Source organism: Ciconia boyciana, chromosome 8 (genome assembly GCF_034638445.1).
Source record: "Ciconia boyciana chromosome 8, ASM3463844v1, whole genome shotgun sequence".
In the NCBI taxonomy this organism is placed as follows: Eukaryota; Metazoa; Chordata; class Aves; order Ciconiiformes; family Ciconiidae; genus Ciconia; species Ciconia boyciana.
This window is the reverse complement of record NC_132941.1, coordinates 18,998,696-19,018,033: the sequence shown is the minus strand read 5'-3', so window position 1 is coordinate 19,018,033 and position 19,338 is coordinate 18,998,696. Positions and strand designations below refer to the sequence as shown.

Sequence of the window (19,338 nt, the reverse complement as noted above, 5' to 3'; positions counted from 1 at the left end):
ATGGTGTTGAGATCTCCCAAGGGCTAATCATGTACATCTCCCACTAATAATTTGAGGCCAGCTGCAATCCTATTTCATTTATGTAATTGATCATCTCTGTAGTACCTAGATGCTGTTAGGACAGAAATAGCTTCTGGTAGTGTGTTCATGCTGTCTTTGAAAATGAAGTTTTAGAGAACAGACTTCCAGTAAATGAGCTGAATGAATGTATGCCAGCTCTTGCAAAATGAAAGTATGTTAGCTCTGTTCTCACCTCGTCCTAGAAAGTTAAGTGACTGTCGATATCGTCCATTTTGTTCAGAATAATGCTGGTGTTGTTGGTTTGGCCCATGGAAATTCAAGTACACTGTCTTTTAAACCAAAAAATTAAAAACTCTAACTGATCATTTTGATTATGTTAATTTCCTCTTTTTTTGCTAATTCAGCCACAGCACTGTGATCTTACCAATGCAAAAGATTGTCTCTTTTAGAATAAAAGTTGTTATTAATCAGAGGGGGTGAGTTTAAGATCTACTTCCCCCACCCCCACCCCAAATACATTTCCATCTGCAAGGAGTTTTCTTATTTAAAAAAAAATTGTCAGCCACGATGTCTAATTTTCAATTGCCCATTGATAGAAATGCACTGATAAAATCTGCCCAGCCAGAATAAATTTGGAAATCAAGTTTTGTTTCATTACTCTGAAACTTCCAGAGATTTTAGTGAACAGCAAAGAAAAATGCTGCTTTCCTGCTCTACCCCGCCTCAGCAGATGTGAGTCAGCATCCTGTCGATGCAGCATGATTCCCAAGTGTGAAGTACAAGTACTTATTTTCCATTAAATGCCAGAGCAATGAGTTAACTTCATACTTCCATCCACAAAGTGTGCAAATAAGAAACTTGGATGTGGTCATCTGTGGGCTTCTAATGTATCACAATTGTGATAAAACTTGAAAATGTAATTTGCCACTTTTGCATGCCAGGAATGGTTTAAATCTAGAATTTATTAAAAGGCTAAGACATTGGCTTATGCTGTGGCCCTGCAACAGCTGAAAGGCCCAATGTCTGTGTGTCTGTCAGTGTGTGGCCGTTTCTGGACTGGGAGAATTTGTTTTCTTTTACAAAATGGGAACACTTTAAAATGTGCAGGATTAGATTATGGCTGAAATGCGCAGTCAGCATGTTTTCAAACCAAAATTTGTAGCTGACATATGATGCTTTCCAGGGCCTTTTGACTTCTGCAGGCCAAGCTTGTGTGAATAAGAGCACTGATGTAGGTCTGCCTCAGCACGAGCTAAGGACATGAGGCTATCAAGTACAGTATTTCATCATGAAAAATGTTGTGAAGAGGGAGGAAGGAATTTTGGATTTGACTCATCATTTTAGATTCTGTAGCTAGGGGCTAAAAAGGGTCTTTTGCAACATTCACACTTTATATGATTAATTTTGTAATATCTGTTGCAGTCCTTTGTTTCAAGTTGCTGTGAGGTTGCTCTGGGTAATAAGGAAAATAAATGTAGATGGATTCTGGCAGGGATCTGAGTCCTGCTAGTAGCTGCTGATACAGTCCTTACTTTCTGTTTTTTATCAAAAAATCGTCATTTACACTGATGTGTGTGCAAATGTGAAAGAAGCTATTCATAATACTTGTAGTAAATGGAGAGACCTGAGTCGAAACTCTGGGCTTATTCTGACCTCTACATTAGAGCCACCTATTTGCTTCAAAACCTGGCATGCAACTCACCAGAAAAAACAACTAGTTATACATTATCTTTCTGTTGCAGAAGAATATGCACTGTATTAGACGTGCAATATTTAGAAATAGTTTTGCCTCTTCTAAGCTTCATCCAGCCAGTCTGGAAATAGTTCAAAACAAATGGTTACACAGCATAGCTATAGGTTAGCTTGATATTTGAGCATAACAATGAGAGTTGTTCTAGCTGTCTCTTTTGTCCATCCATTTATAAGCTGTGCTAACCCTTCTGTCTGGAAGACTTTATTGTCTGGACATTACATCCAGCTGTGCTGTTGTTCTCCACCTGTGTTTGAATGGCATGTCCAGACAGCTTTGGTTAACCAATAATGTACGTGAAATACAAACGGACATTTTACCTAGGGGCTGAATTCAGCGATATAGACACAGATGTGCATTGGAGAATTTGCGAAGGGGACTCAAATTCTTTCACTTGTATCTTCTTACAAAGCATTCTGAGAAAAAGATTATAATTGTCCTACAAAAACATAGTTGTGTTTGCTATTTTAAACAGAGTAAGAAGATTAAATTCAAAATGAGGTTGTACTTGAGCAAGCTAGTCTGTCCTCACCCAGGCCTTTGGAAATTTCAACCACCTACCATTTGATTAAGTGCACCTGGGCTGACCTTTTCAGTTCTGTTCGGATACATTCAGTGTCAGTGTGCCACACTGTTTTTCTTGTTTGTTACTCCAACTGCCCCTGCCTGGCTGCTCTGTGTCTGTTGCTAACAATTCTTTTGTTTTACCTTGTGGCAGGGGGGCTTGCATTTCTAAGCATTTTCCTTTGAGTAATGGAGACCGGCTTCTTGCAAGGGCAGTTTCTATAAGCTCTCATAGTAAGAGAAAGTATTTAATATTACTTTAATGCTTAGTTAAGGGAATACAAATCCAGCTTGTTTGGCTTTTTTCTCTTGATATGAGTAAACAGAGGGTAGCCATCCTTGCAGAGAGTGCTTTGAGAGACATGGATGTTTGCAGGGCATGGTAATTGTATGTCCATTGGGTTAGAGCCCTATCACAGGATACAGAGGTAAGTCAGATGCTCCAGGTTCATCTCAAGAAGCTCAAGAGCCTCCAGTTCAACCAGGCTCTGGGATATCTTTTGAGTTGCCAAGACCAAGCTGCAGATGAGAATGGTGATCAGAGGAAGAACTGTGCCAGTCCAAAGAATGCAAGGTCAGGAGAATCCAGTTTGACAGCAGCAAGTGAAGTGGGGAAAATGAGAGGGAAACTGAAGTGCAAGTTAGTAGCAGTAGGCAGGAGCAAGTGGAAAAGTCATAAGATGCTGCCTGCGTTGGAAAGAACATAGATTAGCAAGTAGCTGTATTTAGGAAAGAACATCTGGAAATCCTGCTTCCTGTACAACATAAAAGCTTTTCCTCTGTATGCATTGACCTGCATTGATGACCCCTACAGGATCTAAAGCTGTGGTGTGCATTAGGTTCTATTGACATCCAGAGTATCTAACCCTAGATGCATGCTTTGGCTTTTAACTTCTAATAAATCTTAATGATCTCCTTCCATTCAGCCTGCAGTTGTGTTTAAGTGCATGGATTTGGAAAACTTCACTTAAAACTATACCTTTACTGATACATAGTTCACTTACTTAAAAGATAGGTTGGGAGTTTGAGCATCCAAGTCCTCTAGGCTTGCTAGTTAAAACTCAGCATGGATCTTCAAGTCATGATTTTAAAAAAAAGTAGCACATACATAGTTCTTCCAGTGCCAAAAACCCCTTCTGTCTTCTGAGCCTCTGAGCTGCTGAGAGAATGAAATGTATGGTTTTGTTTTCCCATTTTTATGTTTGGAGTGATAGTTAAGTGACTATGGGTTAAATAGAAAATATAACTGCTTTATTAAGAAGCCTTAATTGAAAACACTACTGAAATGACAGGGCAAGCTTTAGTAAGTACAAGTTCATGTCAGTTTTAAAGCCTGTGTTCTTGAGCAACTTTTTACAGAATACTGAGTGACTTGAACACAAGTACACAGACACACAAGTGAAGCAGAAAACAGAAGTAGCAAAGCTGGTCACAAACTAGACTTTGTTGAGGTGTATACATGCCTGTGTACACAAAGATCTGCTTCACATCAAAAATTTGGGCTGTAATTGGCTGCCCTTTCTCCAAGGCCAGGACGTGACATATACTAACTAATGAAAGCTGTTTAGCTCTGCTCCAGACAGCACATATGCTATGTTTTGAGTGTTGGAGAACATATTAATACAAAGAGAACAGTAACAAGAAAGCTGCTTTAACTCTTTGTCTTATGTCTTTGTAGGTGTGGATGAGGTTACCATCATCAACATCCTGACAAACCGCAGCAATGAACAGAGGCAGGATATTGCTTTTGCCTATCAGAGGAGAACCAAAAAGGTAGCAAAATATGAAGAAATACCAAGTATTACATATTTTTCTTGTTAGTTAGATTTTTCAGGGCTTGCATGTTTCACAGTTAACTGGGTGTGAACTGGAGATAAGTATTATTTGGTTTATCTTTTCAGTGAAATTAAAGATGTGTCTACTTTGTCCATGCTGTCACAGTTTAGGACTGGTGGGACTTCCAAATTTGTTGAGTATGCACAACTGGGACTGAAATCTGTTTGAGACGGTGGTTTCCTAGCACCTCCAGAAACCACGATGGGTGGCATATCAGCCAGCCCAGCCACAGGATTCCCTGGTGAAATATGCTAAATGATAGTGAAAAGTCATTGACTTTTCACTGGTGAAATGCCTCAGTTGGAAGGAAAAGGTGAAAGGGAGATGCTTTAGGGGATTGATTTTTGTTTCGGTTTGGTTTTGGTTTTTTTGTTAAGACAACTTAGCATAAGGGAAGTATTCTGTTTCTGTTCACAGAGCTAGCTTAAATGAGACAAGACTGCAGTCAGTTGTGCTACAAACGTTGCAGATGTGGAACAAAGTGATACAATGAGTTGAACAATCACTAGATATTATACTGTCAGAAATACCTTAGGTACTGATCTATTGATGGAGAGAAATCTGTAAAATGTGTGCAGAATTCTGCATAATGAGTCTTGCCATCTGGAAGGCAAGAGCTGTTCTCTTGACTCTTGAAGTTTTGAGACTCTTACCATAATTGAAGTTTTATGCCCACGAAAAAGAGGAAACTTGTATAGAGTTAAGATTATGATGAATGAATCTCTTTCAGGTTTGCCAGACCCGAAATGGTAGTCTTCCAGTAGCAGCCCAGAATGCTCATCTGAAAACAAATGTAAATCTAGAGTTAAATTTTTAAAATTCACCAACTTTTATGCATGGCTGATACAGGCACATGCAGAAGCACGCACAAGTTGGATGCATGCATGCGTGCGCACGTCTGCACCCTGGCGGTCACGCCCTGTGGGCACTGGGAGAATCGTGCATATAAGTGGCCCCTTGTAGTGAAATGTGTCACTTAAAGCTTTGTTAAATGTCTTGTGTGACCACAAAAATGCACAGTCAAGAAAATCTGCAACTTTTTTCTTCTGTTTCTCTCTCACCTTTTTTCCTTGCTGTGACCTAAGAGCAAACTGAATTTATCAAGTTTAACAAGTGCCAAAGAATAAAACAGTCTCTAGAAACAATGGAAATTTGCAGTAGAAACCACTCAGTGAAATAAACAAGTGAATGGCAAGAGAGGAGGAGGTGGGATATGAAAAGACATGTAGGTGTATCTTCCTAGGGACTGTATCTCATGATTTTCTTTGGCAATGGGTTGTGCAGATTTCTCTGGCAATGTGTTGTGTTGTACTAGGCTACTCATTTTGTGCATTGCAGGATTTCTCAATAGATCATTATAATTTTAAAAAGTCGCAGATCTGCCTCTATTTTCATTCCTTTGAGTTGAGCTGTGTTCAATGGAAACTATTGGTAATCTTGAGGAATGGTGTTTGATCTATGCAATCTTTCCCCATCACCAGCATTAATGGAGCTACCAGTGAATACTGGGGGTTCTGCATGTGTGTCTTCCTATGTGTCTGGTCAGTCCTAACTGCTGCCAACAATCTCTGACTTTGAAATGAACTGCTGATATCCAGGTGCTCATTTGGAATACTTAGCAAAACCTTTTCTCCTTGCTATTTATTAATTAGTGATATCTGTCAGTTATCTGCTTCCCACTTCTCTCTTAGAGCACTCCTAACCATGGCAAAGAGTGGTGGAGTGGAGACTCTGCTTTCCTGGCAGGGGGAGAAGACCTTAGTTCTCTAGAAGCCTGCTAATATGAGGGCAGGTGCTTGGTTCAGTTTGAGGTATTTTGTTGCAGTTATTTTGGTAAATCCTACTGTAGTGGTTTGTATTTCCTTCAACCTTCATGCCAAAGTGCAAAGATTGCAAAAACTTCACTCAGCTAATTGGAATTCATGGCATTGTCCTAAAATTTATCATACAGATATGCGGTACCTTTGCTGTTTCAGCTGATGTCTGAAGAACCCGTTTTCACACAAATAAATCATGGAACATTGTATCCAAAACTGAGTTAGTGTACTAAAATGTTTCTTAGACTAAAGCAGCTAGATGCCCAAAACCCCCATTCACGCTCTTGGTCAATCCCTGCAGTAAGTGCATACAGTGTTAGCGTATATTAGTGGCCTGGATTAAATGGAAGACTCTGGAAACAAACTAAGTGTCTTGGCTCTTTATGTCTCTGATACAAACTTCTCTGCAATTTTGCTGAGGTCACTTTCTCTACCCCCTTTTCCCCTGCCCCTCAAGCTCACTCATTGTTAGTGTAGAAAGCAGCAATTGAAATGCAGCAATTCTCTTCTGAATGCTACAGACTTAACTTCGGCTTAGGGAATACGTTGATCTGTGTGAACCTCAGACTTGATCCCAGGGATTTCAACTATGTAACTATGCTACAATGAAGCTGATAAATTAGCATTATTCAAGTTGCATCTGAAGCCCATAAAAGAGGACATGCCTCTGACTTTATTTGCTACAGATTTGCATGCATCCTGTGAAGTGAACATACCTGACTGTTTCTTTCTCGAGGTTTGACTGACAATTAACAATAGAGACTTTGGCTACACTCTTTTGATAGTTTCCTTGAAGACAGGGATAATTTTCTGTGCTCAGGGATGATTTTTTTCTCTTCGGCTAGCTGTTTGGGAACTGGGCCTGTACAGTGGAATAACTGTGCAGTCAATTTTCCGATGCCTCAGCTAGTAAAGGGCTGGGATAACAGGAAGAACACAAATAATACAGTGCTACTGGGAAAACTATGGGAGTATGATGGGGAAGCACTGACCGCAGGGAGTCAAACTCAGATCCGTCTGTGCTTATTAGCTCCAACAAAGTGTCAGTGCTGCAAGACTGGAGTGGAGCTGTTCAGATGTGTCTGCACTGTGCTTCCCAGCACTTTGTCAGCCACCAGTGGATTTCTTCTTAATTTCAAAGGATGAGAAAAAATTCCTTTGCCCTAATTTCTTTCTTAGGCTTTCACAAAAGAAAAGCTCTTTATGTTCTGTTTCCTTGTCAGTTGTGTAAGAAACACTGTTGCAGGCTTGGAGACTTAAAGCACTACAGGCTAAATTCTCTGGAGATCAGAAGTGAGCTTTAATTTTTTTCTTCCATCATCCCTCCTTTTTTACAGGAACTTTCTGCAGCACTCAAGTCTGCTCTGTCGGGTCATTTGGAGGCAGTGATCTTGGGCTTGCTGAAGACACCAGCACAGTATGATGCCTCTGAATTGAAAGCTGCCATGAAGGTAAATGAGTTTCGAAATTTAACTATGTTAGTCTGATGTTGCTGTCTCAAGAATGAGCATGGACTTCATATCCAAAGCCACAGTTTTCAAACATGTCCACTGATTATTATTTTTTTTTACTACTACAGTTTAAGTATCCAGCTGCAAGGCATCCAAAATGAGAGAAATTCTGGAACCATGTGATTTTTAAACTGTTAATTAAATCCTCTCTTTAAGGAAAAAAATAATTTTCATCAGGTCAGGAATAACTGATAGGCTGCTCTGCCTGGTTGCTGCTTTGCTAACTGCTCTTAAAAACAATATACAAGTTCATAATACAAAAAACCATTAAGAGAGCAGCTGTTAGCTGGAGCCATTAAATCCTCTGCTAGCATTTATAGGCTTAAACAGTAGTTTCCACTTACTGGGTCATATCACTGATCTTGAAAGAACATCCTATACTAGACCTGCATCTGTGTAGAACACAAGGAGGAGGAAGATGGGGCATCAAAAGCAGTCTTTGGAGAAATGGCACAACAGTGAGTCACTGTGTTCAGTCCCCTACAATCACAGGCAAGCATGGAATAGATCGCTAGTTTAGAAATATCCACTCTGCAGGCCACAGAAACAAGACTTTGAGAGGTGCTCATGCCAGTTCATTCACCTTTCTAAGCAAGCTAAGGTTTGGGAATTTGTATTTATAATCATCACTTAAATTCTGAATGTTCTTGATCAGGTTTAATTTAAAAAAAATAATTAAAAAACAAGTATTAAAATGTCTGTTAAAATTCAGAACAAGACAAAAAACATTTATAATTTCTCCATTCTATGAAAAAGGAGTTAAAAAGCAAACAAAACCACCCCCTTCACCCCCCACCCCCCCAAAAAAAAACCCGCTCAAACCCCCAAACCCAAAAAAACAGCCCAGTATGGAGATGGAAACTCTTTAATTATGGGCCAAATCCCTTCCTTGAGTAATCACGTGCTGCCCTCTTCTGGTTTAAGTAGATGCTATCCATAATTTACTGTGGATCAGGTTAGTTTGGGTTTGGTTTTTTTGTTGTGGGTTTTTTTTTTTTTCCTAATGTCTTACATCTGATATGTTATATTTAGGATGACTGTATACTTAGATAGCATTTATGCTGTATTTACAGCCCAAAGACCAAGCCATTACCTCAGAGTAGCCACAAATGAAGAATATTCTGTTCTCTCCATACGTCAGCTGTTCCCAGCTCCCAAGCACCTAGTCTGATGTTCTAAATTTGCCTGAGCTTAAGTTTGACTTCATACATAGGGCATAATAAGCTATGACATGGGAATCAAAGTTGGGTAAAGGAAAGTTATCATTGAGGAGTTAATTATTTTTCTGGTACACATTCTTACAAAATACTTTAAAAATATTTAGAAAATCTTGAATGTTGTTAGCCTTCATTTCTTCCCCAGATACCTATTAGAACTGCTCTGTGGAAAGCTTTCCTAATTTTCTTAGCTGTGAGCCATTTTTATAAAATTGCTTGGTTTTAGTCCTTGCTTTCTTTTTTCCTTCGATAGAGACACTTTTTCCAAGAGGGTAGTTTTCCACATAATTACTTCCATTTTCCACATGTGAAAGACTGCAGCATAAGAAGTTTTCCCAAGCTGTTACCCAGCAGACTTGTCCTGGAGTCCTGTGGAAACCATGCCCATTTTTGCCACATACAAAATGACATTGTTACAGATGGGCTTAAACAGCATCCTAACAGGAGGCGTAAGATTTTTTTTCGGTCTGCTGGTGATGCTGGCAGATGAGCGTAATGAGATTAGCATGAACATGTTAATTGGTAGGTAAGAAACAAAACAGAATGAAAAAATCACCAGTGGAGTCTATTTTTTAAAAAGTTTCTTTTCAAAATACTGATGTATCTGGCTGCCAGATGGCTTTACCAACTAGTAACACAGACATCCTTAGTGATCACTTGAGAGAGAAGCACCTTTAGCTCATCCAAGTTAGTCTTCTGTTCTGAGCCTGTTCTTCAGAGTCTCCTGTCTTTCTCCAGGAGCAAGAATATTGCAGTGTTGTTAGCAATTATTTAATTTCTTTTTTTTAATTTGGCTGTTTATATAAAAAATTGAACAAGGTTTAGAGCATGTTGATCAAGTTACGTTATTTTGGAGTATCTGAGTTACTATGGCGTTCAATTGATAGCTCATACGTTTTGATGTGGTTCGTATTTTTGTTATAGTGCTAATACCTATATTACTTTTTAAACAGTAGTAAAGCAGCTTAGTTCAAAGTACTGATTCTTTATTGACCTTGATCACAAAAGTGGCTTTTAAATATTATGTAAGACCTCTCAATTAATTCAGTTTGTTCCAAAATATATAAAATCTGAATTTTATTTCTTAATATAGCTAATAGTAATATTGTTTCATCTGTATTTGTGCATTGTGAAGTACGTGGAAAATATGGACAATTCAAGAGGGGCTATTTATTGCTAGAAATTCAGAACATGCTTAAATCTTTGCTGACTTGAAGATAAGGCCAAGGCTAACGATGGTGTCATCCTTGCCTTTGCATTTGTAGTGGAGAAGTTGTATGGAGGGAGGTGGGGAAGAAAAGCAGGGAAGAACAAGTTGATTGCTGCCCATTTGCATGCTAAGAATCGGATTTTCTTCCTGTGCTCTCAATGGACAGAAAACAATCACACATGGGCCGTGATAAGTTCATCTCATCCAGTTATGCTGGTGGGGAGGCCACTGAGTGTTGCAGACACTCACAGCAAATGCACGTTGCCCAGAGATAATATCTACAAGATCTCAAAGCTATTGGAGTAGTATTTGGCAACTAAAAATGTTCCATATGGGGTTTCTCAGGCGCAGTTAGCAAAAGATATCCCTGAATGGTGTGAAACTGTTAGAGTGGGAGAAAGGAGATGTCTGTAAAATATTTTTAAACCATTCAAGCATGCCTGCTCATTTCACCTAACTGAATCATATATGTGTTGCAGGGTCTGGGAACTGATGAAGACACACTCATTGAAATCATCTGCTCACGAACAAATCAGGAGCTTAGTGAAATTAACAGAGTCTACAGGGAAAGTAAGTTACTTTGAAAGTTTCAATGTACTAAGTTTTTACACTAAGTTACTTCAATAAGTTCCCTTCAGTGTGAATTTGATTATTGGTCATTTACACAACATCTGCTTTGATTGTCTGACAGTTGGACATAAGATACTATTTTGTACTGGTGTCCTGGATATTTGTATATGTTTATATAGTTTCATCTTGTTGCTTGGTAGCAAACAAATTGGAGAACATTTACTACTCATGTAAGTTGTGTCTAAATGAGTTTTTTTGTAAGCTACATGCATTCTGTGCATAGTGACAGAATTAAAGATGCTAGATTTATGGATTCTAGGATCAATTATGTAATAAGTAGGTGAATCTGAAATCTACTGAAGCATGCTTATAAGTTTATTTGTTAGACCTGCCAGAAAAGACATGAAAGAAAACTTCATAAAAGCATATATTATGTTTTTCAACTTTTCTAAAGCATGTTATCTGATTGAAGCTATAATTCTTAGTTGATTATAAGTAGATATAAGAGTGATCTAAGACCCATCCTCAATAAATATTACTTTTCCTTTAATATTCCTTATATTTTTATATTGGCCATTCTGGTTGGGTTTATCGCAATGCAGTAGTGCAGCTGTCCAATGCTTGTTTGTTTCCCTGAGCTTCAGAGTTGAGCTTCGCCACGAATAGACTGAAATGTAGAAAATTGCTGTGTGCTAATGCTTAATAGTTGTCAAGCAATTCAGGTAAGGTGCTGGCTAAGTCAAAAAGGACAAGCAAAACCAATGTAGTCTTAAAGGCCGGTATAAAAAAAAAAAATTATATGTATCAGCAAAGAGAATGTTGCTGCTGTAGATTAGGTTGCTGCTGAAAAGAAGAGAGGATGTGATTTTGTAGCAATATAGAGTATGATCACTTAGAAAGCAATGAAAATGTTTAGACCCCAGGCCAGAATTGCACACAGCATTCCTTTGATTTATCATATCAGCTTTTGTCTGTTGCATTAAACTTGTAATTGCAGTTGTCCAGTCATAAATCCACAAGTGGAGAAGGCCTAAATGCTATGTTTATCAAACAAGCAAACATTCATTGGTAGCTAAGAACAACCTAACAGGATATTGAGCTTAAAACAATATTCCTTTCCTTTTAATAGTCTCAGGCTTTCCTGTTACCTTTCCATGACAGAGTTTGATTGTATGGGAACTCTCATGACTAGCTGGTAGCAATGTTGGTTTTGTTGTATGCAAGCATGCATTTGTTTTAATTCTCTTCCACATGTGATTTAGATTGTAGCTGGTTTTGTGCATAAAACACAGTAATTAGCAGCTGTTCTTCTTGTGAAGGAGTATTTGTAGGACACCATTTACTTGAAAAGAATTTTTTGTTTTCTAGTGTACAAGACAGAACTGGAAAAGGACATTATATCAGACACATCTGGTGACTTCCGCAAGCTAATGGTTGCCCTGGCCAAGGTAGGTCTGGTCATATTTTTCCACTTTTCCTAATGTGCCTGCCCTTTGGTAACTGACTGATGGCTGCCAGTAAAACAATTGGATTTCTGATTCACTTCTAAATTTCCTTGTATTTTCACTGTCTTTTGGGGAAAAAAAAAAAAATTCAAATGTTGAAGGGCAAAGTATTTTGACAGAAATGCAGCATTCATAGCAGCAGCTTCATAATGGGGACGGAGCATACTGTTACTCATTTAGCAAATTCAGATTTAAAAAATTAAAGAGAAAATAATATGCATATAGCAAACTGCTTACTGTCTGTTAAACCTCTTCTAAATACCGCTGTTCTTGTTTGAAGGGCAAAAGGTGTGAAGATACCTCTGTGATTGATTATGAGCTGATTGACCAAGATGCTAGGGTAAGTGCTGGTAATGACCATTAAATGTCTTAAGTTGATCAAGCTTTTGGGGATATTGAAAGTACAGATACTATGGGAGCGAGAAGCATTTATGAAAGTAGGTGTGTATATTTTCAGATTGTCTTGCACAGTCACATTTGCATGCTATCAAGCTATCTGCCACTTGCAATCCTGATACCTTCAGCTATCAGTTTTCATGGGCTACTTACCCACTAGTACCTATACAGAAGCTCTCTGGTATTTCCTTTGGGCATACTGAGAAAGAGAGCCTTTAACAAAAGGAAACACACACATTGTGAAGACTGGTTGCAATCAAGTAATTGTGTAAGATTGCGAGAAGCATCATTGAACTTAGTGGCTACTAATGCTTGTTTATTACATCTGTATCTGTCTTATTACATCTGTATCTGTCGAGCAGTTCTGCTGAGGTAAACAGAGCTAAATACAGAGTAAAACCTGTAGACAGGAGTAAATACAAAGTAATTAGTCTTAGTTTCAGATAAGATCTGTGGATCTTGTCCTGGTGGTCTGCCCAACCATGTGTCCTTTTGTGTTTCTGCCACTGACACAGTTCCAGTAGTGCTTGTTTTCCAGTAAGGAAACTGTATACGTTTGCAATGGCTTCTTGTGCAACTGCTGATTTTCATGATTTTGCTTTTCAATCTAACCCCAGGAGCTCTATGATGCTGGCGTGAAGAGAAAGGGAACTGATGTCCCCAAGTGGATCAACATTATGACCGAAAGAAGTGTCCCCCACCTGCAGAAAGGTAGTATTCAAGAGACAGGTTTATTTTTTTTCCTATAAGAGAAAATTATACCAAAGTGGTAACTATTTTGTCCCAGATATAGTTGAAATGAGTGTGAAAAGCATTCATAAAACATAGGAGATCTCATAAATCTTAATTCATGTCCAAGCTGTTGATTTTTTTTCAAAAAATGTAGGTATTTCTGTGGATGTGTTAATCTCACAGTTTGAACGTGTGTAGAGCTCTTTTTTACGCAGGTGTAACTGCTCAATTATATGTCACATACACTGAGAACAAAAATGTTACAAATCTGGAAAACATAGCTGCAGGAGACCTTGAGAAGTCCTTTAGCTTTTCCCTCTGTCCTAGGGTAGCTTAGCTATATCATGTGTTTAAATCTGACAGTGAAGGCTCTCAAAAGCAGCTCTGATATTGCTGTAAAAAGCACATGGGAAAGCCATTTGAAGACTTTTATTTTCAGGGCCTACATCACTGTTGTTTCAAAAAATACTAGTACAGGATTAAGATGGTATTTTACCAGATTATGGAGGAGGTATTCAAGGAAAACAAAAAGGCCATAGCATGGGAACTTTACTATAAGCTGACAAACTTAGGCTGCACTTAAGATGAAGTTCTTAGAAGGACTTGGATAGATTTTTTTTTTTAATCATACGTCTCTGTATTGCTGTCTCTGTTTTTGATTTGGGTGGTTACTTTTACCAGTTCGTGGTCTGGTTTTGATTTCACCTGTTTTCTTTCTTGTGATAGTGTTTGACAGGTACAAGAGCTACAGCCCATATGATATGTTGGAGAGCATCAAGAAGGAGGTTAAGGGAGATCTGGAGAATGCCTTCCTTAATCTTGGTGAGTTACCCTGAAGTAAAGACTATCTTTAGGTAGGATCTTTTCAGTGCTCTTGCAGTGTATCGTGATAAGGATAGGGCCCAGCTTCCTCTGTGTTGCTGGATGAGAAATAAAGTGGACATGCTGGCATTATTGGATCCACTAGTGTATTTTTAGGATATTACAGGTCTTGAGAAGTAGCATATTTTTGCCCTCTGCAAAATATAAACCTTGCTTTCCAGCTGAAAATAAAAATGCATGTGTTTTGTGATCTGTTGTTAGTTCCACTTTTGTTTGATACAGAGGCTTAATGTTTGTTTCCCCAAACAAACAAAAAGGTTGGAATTGTAGCTTGAACACATTACGTATTCAGTATAGACATAGGCTGGAGAGAGAACAGTGTGTGTGTGAGAGGAAAAGATGGGCAGTGGAGGATGCTAGAGGCTAATAAAAGAGCTGATTTGGCACTGAATTCTCTGAAATGGGGAGGCAGGGTGTAAGGCTGGTACTGTGGCACGAGATGAAGATGACAAGGATGTCGCCAAGTTTAAGAGGAAATTCTTTAAGAGGAAAATCCATTTCAGACTAAGGGTGAACTGAGAGCTCTGTAATGCAAATGGAGAATAAACAGAGCTCAGCCTTGAAAGGGAGACCTCTCCATTTGGATTAGCATACAAGTGTTTTCAGAAAAGAGGTTGCTTATAGAAGTGGAAGAATGATTTGTGTGTGTGGAGGAGGGCTAGCATTCTGAAATGATACTAGCGATGGAGGGAAATACTTTCTCAGATTGTAAGCATTTGTGGTTCAATCACAAGCTTAGCTGAACAACTTCTAAGTAACAACTCAGGTAAAAATAATTTCTCTATGTCCCCTGTTGGAGAAACTTTTGCTGAAAACCTTATTTTGACTACTTATCATGTCTTTTAAAAATGGCTCCAAGATTCTGTGTTCTGCTATTCCATGTATGGGCAGGATGTTTAACTATTCTTATCTCTCTCTTCAGTCCAGTGCATTCAGAACAAGCAGCTGTATTTTGCAGACAGACTGTATGATTCCATGAAGGTGGGGAAGACTGTTCTTTCTTTCTACTAATTTTTTTCTTGCCATTGTTTCATCAAATTTTTATTCCTTTTTTTTTTATTCCTAGGCACTTTTATTCATATGATGTGTGACTGGCATGTGAATAAATTAACAATGACTTAGTGTTGTTCAAAAGCATTCTTTAACAGTAACAAGCCTAGACCATCTATTCATATGCATCTGGTATAGGGAAATATAGGGAAGGGTCTCATAATAATGGTCTATATTAGATCAGTTGATTATAATTAGCAAAGTTGGACACCTCTTTTGCAGGTAACCAAGAGCTGATAGCAGGAAAGGCTCTTTAATAAAGTGCCAAAATGAGACACTAAATTTGTCTCAAAACATTTTCTCAATAAAAGGTATGAAAGAGAACGCCTGGTGACAGGCATTAGGCAATACCAGGAAGACCTTGTGAACCAGAACTGCTGCTTACAGTCTAAGTAGATAGATTTGTGACTGGAAGTTGGTCAAACACTGCTGATGAGAAAGGTATGTTCATGGTCAAATTCCTGGATCATAATAATGACCTTAGTTAGAAGATTTAATTCATTGTATCTTCTGTTGCTACATCTCAGTTGCCTGTAGTTTGCTGTCTTACCACCAAGAGTGGCCTCTTAAGCATTTCAGCTATTACAGTTCTAAATGTGTATGTGCTTGTAGGGCAAGGGAACCCGTGACAAGGTTCTGATCAGGATTATGGTCTCCCGCTGCGAGGTTGACATGCTGAAAATTAAGAGTGAATTCAAGAGGAAATATGGAAAATCTCTCTATTATTTCATCCAGGTAAGTTTTTCAACTTTCTTTTTATATCAATTGTACGGACCTTTGCAGCAGTCTTCATTGGATTAATCATACCATTAGAATTCATGGGAGTTGTTTTAGAGGCTGCAGTGAGAATAATATGATCTTATCCATATTGAAAAGCCCACCTTTAACTTTACAGTCTAAAGCTGGTACAAGTCCTGGTAGCCACTTGACAGTATATGTAGGCTTTGTGCGATCAGCTGATGTGTTATGAAGGAAAATTCTGTTCACCTGTCCCTATCCTCAGACCAAAGGAAAAGAAAAAACAGAATTGCTTTGTGATTGCTGAAAGTAGAGCATCTAAACTGCTGCTCCCTTTCATTTCAGTGCCCAAGGATGGCTTTTTAGCTAGAGTCATTTTTGTCTATTTCTGTGATTGGGCAGGAGCTATAGGTGCTAGGTTTTATTTAACTGGGGGCATAGGTAAAGAGCTTGTGCATCTGTTTAAAAACTAGTCTTTTACCCACCCTCACAACAGCATATGATACATTCTTCCCTGTGTAGATGAAGTTGAGTCAAAATCTTAAGCCAGAGTCTTTTCCTGAAGATGTCATTTTTAGATTATAAGCAAATTTCCCAAATAGTGAACTTGTTGTATGATTTTGGCAGTGATCAGTGAGAAGGAATAGAATAGAGTCCTTCAGCTTTCCTTTGTTGTGTTACTCTTTTTCATACCAAAATTTGTCTCCCTTCTTGGCCTTGCATTTGTATTGCAAGAATGATAAATAATTTCAATTCACACATAAGTAAAACTCAGTCTAGATAGTCTCCTCCACCTGACAAGGCTTTAACTGTGAAACATAGTCTGTCCCACAGGTTTAGAATATAATGCATATGCTGTCATATTTTGTGACTGCTTCCTCATATGTAATTTGTATTTTTCTTCCCTTGCTTTACAGCAAGACACAAAAGGAGATTACCAGAGGGCACTGCTCAACCTGTGTGGTGGAGAGGACTGAAAACCGTGATGGAAGAAACCCAAATCCAGACATGCCTTTTTTGCTCTTTGTTTTACTGTAATCCTAGAAAACATTGACTTGCCTAGCTAAACTTGACTTGCCTTTATATCTGCAAGACCACTCATGTAGTGTGCTTTCTGGTGCTATGTGCACTTCTCTCAGCAGCAGTGCTCTGCTTGGCTCTGCCAAAGGTCCTAACAGCGTATAGCCAGAGAAACTAACCTTCCAAAGATTAACGAGGTTAGAAGTGCTTGTGAAAGACTCTGCCTCTCTCTGTGCGATGTTTCTAATAAAACGTAAATAAAACTGAAGTTTTACTTTAAGAAGATGGGTCTCTTTCACACCTTTAATTTGAAAACTGTGTGCACAATTGATACGTATTTAGCCTTTGCCGTCCATTTTCTGTGTTGGTTTTTTCCTCCCAGGGGTTCACTACTTGTGGCTGAAACCTTATCTTCCTCCCTCGAAGCCCTTCTGTTTAACGATTCAATTTCTCAGCAGAAGCAAAACCAATTCTCTTCATTATTTTTCCCTTTTTCCCCCCAAATAAGTGACACTAAAGCCTAAGCCCCCCTTTCCCTGCCTGTGTGCAAGGGGCAAACACTTCTGAATCCCTCTTAAACATTTGAAACAGCCTGTCTAACGTGTTTCCTTCAGAAGACCCCGCGCTAGGGCATGCTGCGTAGATGGGTCAGACCAGGCCGGGAAGCAAGGGGGAACGAAGTGGGCGCTGCTTATTTTAATCAGGAGGGAATGCCCCGCCTTGCTTCTTCCCGCCCTCCCCACTCCCCTGAGAGCAGGTGCGGAGGTTATCTTTCGGTTATCTTTGCCCCCTGCCAAGGGGCGAAGCAGCAGCCAGAGGCAGGGCGGCCGGGGCCGGGGCGTCCCTAGCCGCAGCCCTCGGCAGCTGCCTGAGGAGTGGCGGTGGGGCTGCGGACCGCTCCGGAAGGCGCTGGCCCGCTGCCGCGCCGCTCCGGTCAGCCTCCGCGCGTCTTGGGGACGCTGCGGGCTCCCGTCCGGCTGAGGGGGCCTCGGACCGCCCGCAACACGGCGAAAAGCCGTTAACGGGGGTTGCAGGCGCTCGCCGTGCCCCTGCAGTTGTGCCGGGCGCTCGGGGCTCCTTTTTCCCGCCTGTGGTGACAGGTACTTCGGTCTTCAGTTGTAGCCGCGGTGAAGTAAGCTCACCCGGTAGAATGCACTTTTCTTGTCTTACTGTTACGTTGTCGCCTACTACTGTATGAAAGTCATATCCAAATGTTAGGAAAAAGCTGTGAAGAGCAAAGCTTTCTCTCCAGCTGTGAGTGTTGCATTTGGGCGCTCACAGGAGCAGCCATCTTGGTGCAAGGGCCAAGCCCGAGTGCTCTTTGGGTTGCTTGTGTATCAACATGCTGCCTAGCACAGAGGCCTTGGGTACAACTCTAATATAAATATTAAATAATGGTTATAAGATAAAATAACGTCATCATTTCCTAGCTGTTGTTCCTTTGGAAATACAAAACTGCCTGCAAGTATCAGCTGTTTTCCCCCAGGCTTTACCTGGTTCGTAGCCCCGTTTCAAAGGCTGATATACTCCTCAGAGATAATATTGAGACTTTTTAAATCAACCTTTCAGAAAAGACATGAGAAGCACACAGTAGCCTCTTTCATGCTGCTATTGAAAGGGTGAGAGATCTTGCTGAAATATCATTGGCTGTATACCACAAGGAATATTTGGTGTAAAAACACTGCAGTTGATAAAATATTGGTAACTTAAATGCACAAATGATACTATTTTTCAGGAGCAGCTCCAATTTAATGCCTGATGGAGCACTGTCATTCACACCTGTTTACAAAATGCCTCTCTGTCTAGATTCGTACATTTAAAAACTATTGCTGAGGTAGCAAATCACTCTTTGAATCTAATTAGGTAAGTCATCTCTATAAACTTTGCTTGCTCAAATGTGGCCCTATAAAAGAAATCAAACGGCAGGCATTTTTCCAGTCAGTGGAATGAACAACTAGAATTTGATGGCTAGCATGCTCTGCCTCACTGCTACAGGATGTTCAAAATTGCAGGCAGTCTTTCTTTGGAAGCAAGGCAATGTTAAATAAACCGGCATGATTTCAAAGGCCAGGACCATTTTTGCTGACTGTAGACTAGAAAGCAAATCAGTCTCCTGTGAGATCTAGAAGCTTTCTGGAATGTAAAGTTGTTTGTTGGCATTGTTGATGATTTCTTTTTTTTTTTTTTTTAAACTTTCTCTTTTTTTGTATTACTGGCTCACTGATGTTCCAGATAGGAACAAATTTGCAAGCTCTGGTGTTGATCCTGTCATTTGGTTGCAGGCTCGTTAATATGCAAGGTAGGTCCCTGTCCATGGAGATGTATTGCAAAAATCAAGTCTCTGAGACTTTGAAAGTCAGGAATACCTTGAAGAATGGTGCTTGGCAGTGTTGCAATGTTTTACTACTAATAATTCCCCACCTGGCAAATTGAACACATGATTTAAAAAAAAAAAAATAATCAAACTTTCAGTAGCTGATGATATAATTTAGACTGTTACTCTATCTGAGATCTATTTA

General features: G+C 39.5%; 1 protein-coding gene across 1 annotated transcript in view; it reads left to right on the top strand.

Annotated features, from left to right (window-relative positions):
• The window catches only part of ANXA2 (annexin A2), a 31,457-nt gene extending 14,355 nt beyond the window's left edge, over positions 1-17,102 (top strand). The window contains exons 4-13 of the mRNA XM_072869607.1: positions 4,014-4,108; positions 7,326-7,439; positions 10,406-10,496; positions 11,865-11,944; positions 12,282-12,341; positions 13,015-13,108; positions 13,856-13,951; positions 14,934-14,992; positions 15,674-15,796; positions 16,717-17,102. Coding sequence (XP_072725708.1) covers positions 4,014-4,108; positions 7,326-7,439; positions 10,406-10,496; positions 11,865-11,944; positions 12,282-12,341; positions 13,015-13,108; positions 13,856-13,951; positions 14,934-14,992; positions 15,674-15,796; positions 16,717-16,776 — 872 coding nt within the window. The 3' untranslated portion in view covers positions 16,777-17,102. The remainder of the gene's footprint in view (positions 1-4,013; positions 4,109-7,325; positions 7,440-10,405; positions 10,497-11,864; positions 11,945-12,281; positions 12,342-13,014; positions 13,109-13,855; positions 13,952-14,933; positions 14,993-15,673; positions 15,797-16,716) is intronic.
• The last annotated feature ends 2,236 nt before the right edge of the window (positions 17,103-19,338 follow it).